The sequence below is a fragment of the Heteronotia binoei genome, chromosome 15, assembly GCF_032191835.1.
Source record: "Heteronotia binoei isolate CCM8104 ecotype False Entrance Well chromosome 15, APGP_CSIRO_Hbin_v1, whole genome shotgun sequence".
NCBI classification, from domain to species: Eukaryota; Metazoa; Chordata; class Lepidosauria; order Squamata; family Gekkonidae; genus Heteronotia; species Heteronotia binoei.
The window spans coordinates 60441075-60451870 of NC_083237.1; the positions used below are offsets into that span (position 1 = coordinate 60441075).

The following is a 10796-nucleotide window of genomic DNA, read 5'->3' on the forward strand; positions in this document are numbered from 1 at the left end:
CAGAAAAATTGAACTAGGGAAATAACTACGAATCCAGAAACTAAATGGAATCATTTTGAAGAAAAGAAAAAGAACAAAAGGGTATGCGTAAAGCAGAGAGAACTGACAGCAATGGTGACGGATGTACGCATAAAGGGTTTCCAAGTATCTAAAAATAAGTCCATGTGCAAAGGTTGTCCTATGAAGTGGCCTTAAACTGAATCAGACCCCTGCTCCATCAATAGGCTTGCCAATCCCCAGGTCCCAGCCGGGGTTCTTCCACTTTCCCAGTCACCTTCCCACCCCCAGTCAGCTGGCCAGCAGGGGGAAGCCCCGCCCCCAAAGCCACCATGTGATTTCCCCCCCCCCCCCTCCGGAGGCTCCAGTCTCCGATTGGAAAGGCTTCCTCTTGGGATGGGGTGTCTGTGTTACTTGGAAGAAGTTGGCAGCAACTCGTGAGTAGAGAGGCCAAGCCCTCACTTCAGAGTCGCCAGAAAACGGGGGGGGGGGGGGGGGGGAGGGAGGAACGTCTGCTGAGCACTTCATTATTCCCTATGTGGAGATCGATTCTCATAGGGTATAATGGGGAATCGATCTGGAGGTTTCGGGGACTCTGGGGGAGCTGTTTTTTGAGGTAGAGGCACCATATTTTCAGTATAGTATTTAGTGCCTCTCCCCAAAGTACCCCCCCCCAAGTTTCAAAACGATTGGACCAAGGGGTCCAATTCTATGAGCCCCAAAAGAAGGTGCCCCTATCCTTCATTATTTCCTATGGAAGACATTTAAAAAGGTGTGCTGTCCCTTTAAATGTGATGGCCAGAACTCCCTTGGAGTTCAATTATGCTTGTCACACCCTTGTTCCTGGCTCCACCCCAAAGTCTCCTGGCTCCACCCGCAAAGTCCCCAGATATTTCTTGAATTGGACTTGGCAGCACTATCCATCAAGGTCAGTCTTGTCTACTCAGACTGGCAGCAGCTCTCAAGCAGAGGTCTTTCCCGTCACCTACTACCTGATCCATTTAGTTGGAGATGCCAGGGATTGAACTTTGGACCTTCTGCACGCCAAGCTATTGGGCCATGACCCCTCCATGCATTCAAATATTAGTAAAGTTCTAAAGTCTCAACCCGTTAATTTACTGGAAGTAAGCATTTATCTTTCCAGTGTGGTAATGAGTCCTTTAACTATAGTCAGGGTGCAAAGAGTTCATTTCTGTTGACTGCTAGTTATCCTCTAAGAGGTGGGCAGATAGAAGAAGCACCGCAGTTAAACACTTTATTCAGTATTTCGTTGAAAAGACCCTCTGATGTTCACTGTATCCTAAACATACATACATATATATTGCTGATTAAGTCATAACCTAAGATCTGTGGAGAGAGCAGATATAAACTTTAAGGCCATATCCCACTGCTGTGGTAAAATAGGGCAACTGTACTCTTTAGTCCATTCATTCCAGAGACTTTGTATGTCACATTTATTCATCTACATCAAATATTTATAAGCCACTTAGGTTGACTTTTTTGGAGCTAAACTTTTCTCTTTTTTTGAATCCCTTCAGGCCTGGAGATCGAATCATGCTGGTGGATGACTCCAACGAGGACTGGTGGAAGGTAAGCACAATTGACGAAGGGAAAGAGCAGTAAAGTGTCTGTGGGAACAGAAAAGTTTTTGGTTCGTTCCATCGTGCAGCTGAACCGCTAATCCGCTGGAGCCAGTGTTATACACTGCTTCTTCTTTTTCTTCTTCGTCTTCTATTTATTTATCACTTTAGATTTCTGTCTCGCCCCCTCTGCAAGCAGACTTAGGGTGGCTAACAGTCAGTTCAAATATATAATTACAATTTAAAACCAATAAAATACAATTAAGGGGAGGGACGGTGGCTCAGTGGTAGAGCATCTGCTTGGGAAGCAGAAGGTCCCAGGTTCAATCCCTGGCATCTCCAAAAAGGGTCCAGGCAAGTAGGCATGAAAATCCTCAGCTGGAGACCCTGGAGAGCCGCTGCCAGTCTGAGAAGACAATACTGACTTTGATGGACCGAGGGTCTGATTCAGTAGAAGGCAGCTTCATATGTTCAGTTACATTTAAAACATTTTTTGGTGCTGTACAACTTCAAGATAGGTGGGATCTTTCATTCTGATAGTGATCCTACGATGATCTCAGCTCCTCAGCGGTGTAAGGTGGCAGTCCTCTCCCATTGAAGGCCTGTCAAAATAATTCCGTTTTGCAGGCCCTGCACAATTGAGAAAGATCAGAGGAACCTGAATTCAAAGCAAGCCTCTCCCTTTTTGCCAAACCTACTTTATAGAGTAGTTTGTAGGACAAAATGTGGTGGAGGGGCGAACCATGTATGCTGCACTGGTTGCCTTGGAGGAAGAGTGAAGTAAAAATCTGCAGGAGGGATAGATCTTTCTATGGTCCCCAAACCCTGGTGGAGTTGAGAAGAGATTGGATTCATACCCCACCGTCCAGTGCGGCTTACAATTCTTTTCCTTCCTCTCCCCACAAAGGACACCCTGTGAGGTAGGTGGGGCTGAGAGAGCTCTGAGAGAACTTCTCTTGAGAGAACAGCTCTAAGAGAACTGGGACTGACCTAAAGTCACCCAGCAGCTGCATGTGAAGAAGTGGGGAATCAAACCCAGTTTCTCCTAGATAAAAGTCTGTGCACTTAACCACAACACCAAACATCAGCTCAGTTCCTTCCTTTCCAGCGTTTTGATATTTTCCCCCTTTTGGTTTCTATCCAAACCATCTGAAGGAGGAGAGATAAGAGTTTAATCGTGAAGCTGTTCATGGTCTAGGATCTGCTTAGGCTCCTCTCTCCTCATTCCCCATTAAGTGCGTCAGTGATGGTCCCCAAAGGATCCACCTTCTGGTTTCCCTCTCTCTCTCTCCAGACGACCCGCCTAGCGTCTCCCAGACACTGTTCATTTCAGTAATGGGTCCCACTCTGCGGGGTGGGCTCCCTGAAGAGGTGAGAGCGGTGCCGTCTTTAGAAGTTTTTTCGGAAGACAGTTTTATTTGCCAGAGCTTTTTAAATAGGATTTGAGTTGTAGGCATTATCTTGGAGGGATGATGGTTTTATGGATAATTCTAATGTGAGCTGCCTGGAGCCACAGGGGAGAAACAGGGTGTAACTATTTTAATGATTTTTAAAACCATTATCAACTCTTTCTCCAGAAACCCTTCCTGCTGCACAAATCCTTCCAATGGCTGGGCTAGACAGGGAGAGAATGGCTTGCTTGAGGCCGAAGAATACATGAGGGCAAGAGGCATGAGTAGGGTTGCCATCCTCCAGGTGGCACCTGGAAATCTGCTATTGGTTGATTTCTGGGCATCCAAAATCAATTACCCCAGGGAGGGAAACGGCTGCTCTGGAGGTGGATTTTATGGCATTGTACGCTGCTGAGGCCCCTCCCTTCCCTAAACTTGGTGCTTCCCAGACTCCACCCCTAAAATCTCCAGGTATTTCCCAACCCAGAGGTGGCAGCCTTAGGTGTGGGGCTTTGAAGAACAGGGCTTTTGGGGGGGCAGGAGCGCACAGGAGCAGAGCTGCGCCTAGGCTGGCCAGGACTCCGGCTGATGCGCTGGGAAAGGTGTGGGAAAGGCATCTTTAAAGGGTATCTGATGAGCTTCACGGCTGCAAATAGGGATTTGAAATGCGTGCCCGGGTCAAGCTGTCTATTCACCATTATTATTTCACACCTTTCCCCTAGCTCTTGTTCTGCTTCTAGGACCAGCGAGAGCCATTTTTGCATCTGTGTTGCCTTTCACTGTACATTCTTCCTTGTGAATTCTGATACACTCACAGGCCAACAATTCCCTTACATACACCCCCTGTGCTAACTTTGCCAGTGACTAAGTATTCACACACACAAAGACACATTCTCTTTCTCTGGCACTTCTACACTCATAGATATACACCCTTGATGGCGCGCCCCCCCCTCCACCCCCAGGAAAAGGCCTTGACCTCTCTGAGCCAGCCAGACACTCCACCGTTGCCATAGCTACATGGCAGGATTTAAGAGCATCCTTCACACATCTACCCAAAGAGACTCAGAAAGAGTTGGAGGAGGAGGTGTGGATGTTGTGCTTTGTGGTCTTGAGCATGACTGCCCCAGCTTCCTTCTGCTTTCTTGAAGCGTAATCAAAAAACTAAGAGAAAGTTGCAGTGTTCTCCTGTGTTAAAGCATTTCTTTCTCTTTTCTCCCCCAGTTTATAATTGTATTAAGAGTTTCTTGGGTTACAATAGATTCAGCCATTGTGACATTATAGAATTACAATGTTTTCCTTTCGTACATGTTCCATCACCAAATAAACTAAGTAAAACCGAAGAAAGAAACGTTAAATTAAAAAAATACATACATACATACAATAACAGAAGTATAATAATTGGACCATTGTTTGACTTAGACTGTTTTCCTTTTTTTAAAAAAAAGCAGAAAGAAGGCAAAGTCATTTAACTTGAATTTTTCTGACTTTCCAACACTGTACGATGAGAGTTTGGGGGGGGGAGACACCTTACAGAGAGATCCTTGTTTATTCTCGCCCTCCCCCTCCCCCCAAAAATGGTTTAAGCAGTCACTCGTCTAGAGTATTTGGTCTGCTAGCAGAACTGCTGGTATCTGCATGTGTAAAAAGTTCGATCCATTTTGTTCTTTTTAAAAAAGCATCCTTGGGAGGTTGGAGTGTTCAGAGTCTGAACGAGGGTTTAGTCCATGTAGTAAAAGCTATCTACCTTAGCCCTTTACTGTTTTCATCTACGCTTGAAGCACACGTTTTGTTGCCTGTTGATACTGTTTTTAACTGTTGTTAGCTGCCCTGAGGCTGTTAGGGGAGGGCGGGATATAAATTTGATAAAATAAATAAATAATAATAATACTTTTTATTTATATCCCGCCCTCCCCGCCATGAACGCATAAATAAAGCTGCCTTATACTGAATGCCTTGGTCTGTTGGAACTCTCTGTCTGGGGCAGTGATGCTTTGTATTCTTGGTGCTTGGTGGGGGGAGCACAGTAGGAGGGCTTCTAGTGTCCTGGCCCCACTGGTGGACCTCCTGATGGCACCTGGGGTTTTTTTGGCCACAGTGTGAAACAGAGTGTTGGACTGGATGATCCAACATGGCTTCTCTTATTTTCTTATGTTCTTTTATCAATGCTGCCTACTCGAGCTGACAGCAGCTCTCTAGGGTCTCAGAGAGAGGTCTTTTGCATCACCTACTATACTTTTAACTGGAGATGCCAGGGATTGAACCTGGGACCTTCTGCATGCCAAGCAGATGCTCTGCCACTGAGCCACAGCCCCTCCTCTGTCTTGGTTAGAATTCTGCACGTTTTAAAACAACAATGGGTTCTTCCCCACCCCCACCAGGAAAGACAGTTTCTGCTTCTCTTAATTATAGATATTAACTTTAGGAATGCAATAGCAAAAATATTGGCCGATCCAGCGTGTGACTCAACCTCTCATTCCCCTATTCTGTTTTGCGTTTCAGGGGAAGTTGGGGGACCGCGTGGGCTTCTTCCCAGCCAATTTTGTGCAACGGGTTCGTCCGGGCGAGACAGTCTGGAGGTGCTGCAAAACGTTCTTCGGCAACAAGGAGCAGGGGCAGCTGAGCCTGAAGGAAAGCCAGGTAGGAACGATCTGGTCTTCTCTTCCTATGCAGAATCTTGCTTTGGCTCCAAACCTCTGAAAGCCATGTGTTACTGCACTTCTATCCTGCCTCTCTCCTCAGTGGGTCCCAAAGTGGCATGCATTGTTCTGCTCTCCTCCTTTATCCTTATAACAACACTATGAGGTAGGCTACGCTGAGAGTACGCGACTGGCCCAAGGTCACCCGGCAAGCTTCCGTGGCAGAAGGGGGAATTTGAACTTGAATCTCCCAGATCCTAGTCTGACACTCTAACCCAGGGGTCGCCAAACTTGCTGAACATAAGAGCCACATAAAGAGTAAACGTCAGATGTTTGAGAGCAGGGAGGAAGGAAGGCAAATAGATGGGGGGGGGGAACGGAGGGAGAGGTGGAAAGAAAGCAACTTTAAATGCAGTCTCCAAGCCACTGACTGACTTGGCTTGGCTTGGAGAAGTGATTTAAAGCAGGGCGCTTTTTTTTTTTTTGTAGAAAAAGCCCAGCAAGAACTCATCTGCATGTTAGGCCACAGCCCTGACGTCACCATTGTTTCATTCAGGACTTTTTTTGTAGGAAAAGCCCGGCAGGCACTTATTGGCCTATTCGGCCACACCCCCTGACACCACGTCAGCCGGAACTGCGTTCCTGTGTGTTCCTGCTCAAATAAAAGCCCTGATTTAAAGAGAGAAATGCCTTCTCCGAGCCAGCCAATACGGCAGTGGGGGCTTCGAGAGCCACACAATATGTGTGGAAGAGCCACATGACCCCTATAATAAAAAGCAAACACCTAGTACCTTTTTTTTTTTTTGCCAAAAACCCACCTGGGTTCAGTAGCAATTGTGTTATGCCTTTTTATACTGCCCGAGTTAAGTTTTGCAGAGTTTTGGCTTTCCAGAGCATGGCCTTTTCCCTGGGCCGTTCTCAAGCAATGTGGGAAAGATAACGGTGTTAATGGCACGGGTCTGCTATCTGCTGTCGCTTTCGTTAAAGCACAGTTTATAGAATCTCAATGGAAATGAAAGAGGTGATAGAACAGTCATGAGATACGAGGACAACTCTGCTTGTGAATTAAAAACTAGTTAATTAACAGGAAACAGAGAGTGAGTATAAATGGGCAGTTTTCGCAGCGGAAGATGGTAAGCAGTGGGGTACTGTAGGGCTTGGTACCAGGTCCGTGCTTTTTAATTTGTGCATAAATGGTTTGGAATTGGGAGCAAGCAGTGACGTGGCTAAGTTTGCAGATGACAAAATAAGTTGTTCAGAGAGGACTGTCAGAAGCTCCAGAAGGATCTGTTGAGGCTGGGTGAGTGGGCGTCGGCGTAGCAAAGGAGATTTCAGCATGGGCCAGTGCAAAATAATGCACATTAGAGCCAAAAAATCCTCACTGTAAATATAGGTTGATGCCGTCTCAACTGATGGTAACTGATCAAGAGTGAAACCATAGTAAATAATTCACTGAAGATGTCAACTCAGTGCGTGACCAGCAATCCAAAAGGCAGAGGCTATGCTGGGGATTTTTAGGAAGAGGATTGAAAGCAAATGAGCCACTATAATAATACAGAAGTAGTCCCCCGTGCAAACACCAGGGTCTTTACCGAACCGTGGTGTGACATCAGGAGGTTTTCTTGGCAGACTTTTAGAAGAAGAAGAAGATATTGGATTTCTATCCCGCCCTCCACTCCGAAGAGTCTCAGAGCGGCTCACAATCTCCTTTACCTTCCTCCCCCATAACAAACACCCTGTGAGGTAGGTGGGGCTGGAGAGGGCTCTCACAGCAGCTGCCCTTTCAAGGACAACCTCTGCCAGAGCTATGGCGGACCCAAGGCCATGCTAGCAGGTGCAAGTGGAGGAGTAGGGAATCAAACCTGGTTCTCCCAGATAAGAGTCCGCACACTTAACCATTACACCAAACTGGCTGGTTTACAGGGTGGTTTGCCTTCCCCAGTCATCTACACTTTCCCCTCCTGCAAGCTGTGTACTCATTTTACCAGCCTCAGAAGGATGGAAGACTGAGTCAACCTTGAGTCAGCTACCTAAACCCAGCTTCCGCCAGGATCGAACTCAGGATGTGAGCAGAGCTTGGACTGCAGGACTGCAGCTGAGCGCTCTGTGCCACGGGGCAGTATAAATCAATGGTTTGGCCTTGTTTCGAATACTATGTACAGTTCTGATCACCACATCTCAAAAATTACATTCTAGTTCTGGAAAAGGTGCAGAAAGAGACAAATAAAATAATTAAGGGGATGGAACACCTTCCTTATGAAGAAGGGTTAAAGTTTGGAGAGACAATGATTGAGGGGTGACGCTGTAGAGGTTTATAAAATTATGCATGGGATAGAGAAGGTAGAGAAAGAAGTACTTTCCTCCCTTTCTCACAATACAAGTACTCATGGGCACTTAATGAAATTGCTGAGCAGTTTGGCTGGGCCCACCATTCTGTGTCAAAATTCCAACGATGCACACAAGCTCGGAAAGGTCGGGGACCCCTGAATTAATTTTTAATCTTCTGGTTTCTTTAGATCTGCGTTGGTGTGGGAAAGACCAAAGAGAGCGAGGGCTTCATCAAGGTGACGAGCGGCAAAAAGCGAGGGCTCGTTCCAGCCGACGTCCTAACAGAGATTTGAAGACGGGACTAAGGAGCAAAGCATGCTGGGAAAACGAGAGCTGTTAAGTGCGGGGAAAGAGCCACCCTCTTAAGCCCTGCCTTATTGTAGCCCATCCCATCCCTGAGCACCTGGCTAATCACTATTTTCATGGAATCTTCTAGATGGATTGTGGATGGCTTCGGGTTGGGGGGGGGAAGAGACTTGGGGGTGGGTTGGCTTGAATGCCACTTTCTGTGTGCTCCTGCCTGTACCGCGTTGGACCTAGACACGTGGTTAATGTCTCTTGCCCCATTCTCTTTAGCTTGGGTACAGCACATTTGTTTTTCCTGTAATGGTGGTGCTGACCAATCTGAGGCATATAAAGCGTGAGGGAGATTTCCACAGCTGTCATTCACCCCTCTTTCCCCAGTCCTCAGGCCACGCTTCCACAGCAGCAGAGGCCAGCAATAGACACTGGCTTTATCCTGTAGGGCTCTTTATATCTTGGCATAAAGCTCTCCGCATTCTGAGATTCCCTAAAAAAAAAAATCTTTGTCGCATGTGGAAACGTGAAGGTCTTCTCCGGCCGAGGAGGCCACGTCGGTGTGTTGTGTCTGTCTGTGTGTTAGTTTTAAACTTTCAGGGCTCTCTTGTATCTTTGTGTGTGTGGCAGTTGCTCAGAGCTGGTACAGCTTACCAGCCGAAAGAAAACAATTCCGTCACTGCCTGGGCAAAAGTCCTCATTACGGAGCCTGTTCCACTGCTGGCACCCAGAAAGCCTGTCATTTGAAGATTCCTTTTTCTTCCGACATGAGGTGCCTCCATTCCCGGCTCCTGGGATCTCCCCGGATGATCTCTGTTTGCCTCTCCACCGTACAGTCACTGACTTGCCACATGAACTGACGGCAACTTGGGTTGTTTTCTCAGGGACTTTCCTCAGCCTGAGGTATTTTTGAACCGAGCTGAGAACGCCACCCCCTCACCCGCCGCGTTGCTTGTGTGAGGAGATCAGAGACGCCGATCGACCTGTCTTTTCCCTCACCTCCCTGGCATGCTTCTGGCTACATGTAGATGTACTGCGGCTAACGACGACGATTATGAAAAAAGGGACTTCTGTTTTTCGTCCTGCAGAGAGATTTTACCGTATCAGTGGTTAAGCTAGGCTTTTTCGCACTGGAGAGGACACTGGACAAGAAGGGGAAACGTTTGCCAAAATACTGTAGGCCACAGGTGCGGTTTTGTACACGTCACTGTCTAGCACTTGCCAGAATGTGCCCTGCGGTGTTGAAAAGCACTTACAAGTGTTCACTGGATTGTTTGCACATCATTGTTAGCACATCAGCCGTGTGCCTGCTCTCATGCTATTATGAAGTGCTTTCTGCCCGTTGCCGACATCGTATGTATAGCAAGCCTGGGACTGGGGGTATTTTTATTAACTCTTATAAAAGGGACCACAGCTTGCCTGACTGTAGTTTAGCAATAGGTATTTCTTTGCTTGCAGGAAACCCAAGCATGGATCGGTGACCTCTCTCCTGTAGTCTTTTTGCGCTCTTAGATCTCCTAAATACCTGCTAGACTGGGCATGGAAGATTTGGGGAGGGCTTCCTGCCTTAGCCAGCACCTCCCAAAACTACTCTTTGAATACCAGATGCCTCTCCTCTGACGTTGTTTGAGCAAGGTGAGGTCTGCTTTGGGTTGCCAATCTCCTGGGATTATAACTCCATCCCCAGATAATAGAGATCACTTTCCCCTGCAGAAAAAAAAAATGACTGCTTTGGAGGGGCGATTCTGTGGCATTACACCCTATTGAGGTCGCTCCACTCTCAAAATCTCCAGGTATTTCCCAACCCAGAACTGGAAACAGTAGCTTGGACCATGGTACACTTTAGAAAAGGGAGTGAATTCTCCTAAATCAGCGGTCCCCAACCTTTTTGGCACCAGGGACCGGTTTTGTGGAAGTAAATTTTTCCACAGACCGGGGAGGAGGTGATGGTTTCGGGATGATACAATTGTGCACTTTATTTCTATTAGTTCGGTGTGATGGTCAAGTGTGCGGACTCTTATCTGGGAGAACCAGGTTTGATTCCCCACTCCTCCACTTGCAGCTGCTGGAATGGCCTGGGGTCAGCCATAGCTCTCACAGAGTTGTCCTTGAAAGGGCAGCTTCTGTGAGAGCTCTCTCAGCCCCATCCACCTTACAGGGTGTCTGTTGGAGAGAAAGGTAACGAAGATTGTGAGCCACTCTGAGACTCTGAAATTTGGAGGGCAGGATAAAAACCAATGTCTTATTATTAGTATTATTATTACTACATTGTAATATATAATGAAATAATTATACAGCCGGCCTGGTTACTAACAGGCCACAGACTGGTACTGGTCCACAGCCCAGGGGTTGGGGACCCCTGCCCTAAATTTCAAAGCAGTAGTGAGCAGATTTTTTAAAGAAAAAACCAGGAGGTAAAATCTGGCGCTTTGTTTTAGATTAAAGGTTTTGGTTTTGGGGAGGAAACTGTCCCAAAGAGATCTAGGTCGACATTACAAGCTCTTTTGCACCATAGTCAGATTTCTACGGGCTGCACCCGAGCTGGGATAGAAGGGAAATGTCTCTCA

At 46.9% G+C, this 10796-nt stretch overlaps 1 protein-coding gene and 1 non-coding gene across 3 annotated transcripts in view; one reads left to right on the forward strand and one right to left on the reverse strand.

The window, feature by feature from the left end:
• STAC2 (SH3 and cysteine rich domain 2) overlaps positions 1-9273 on the forward strand; it is a 75105-nt gene extending 65832 nt beyond the window's left edge. For both annotated transcript variants that reach the window (XM_060255635.1, XM_060255636.1), the window contains exons 9-11: positions 1536-1587; positions 5468-5605; positions 8121-9273. In XM_060255635.1, coding sequence (XP_060111618.1) covers positions 1536-1587; positions 5468-5605; positions 8121-8225 — 295 coding nt within the window. In that variant the 3' untranslated portion in view covers positions 8226-9273. The remainder of the gene's footprint in view (positions 1-1535; positions 1588-5467; positions 5606-8120) is intronic.
• TRNAA-GGC (transfer RNA alanine (anticodon GGC)) lies at positions 5209-5280 on the reverse strand. Its single transcript has one exon. It is a non-coding gene; the product is annotated as a tRNA-Ala (tRNA).
• Positions 9274-10796: the final 1523 nt, after the last annotated feature.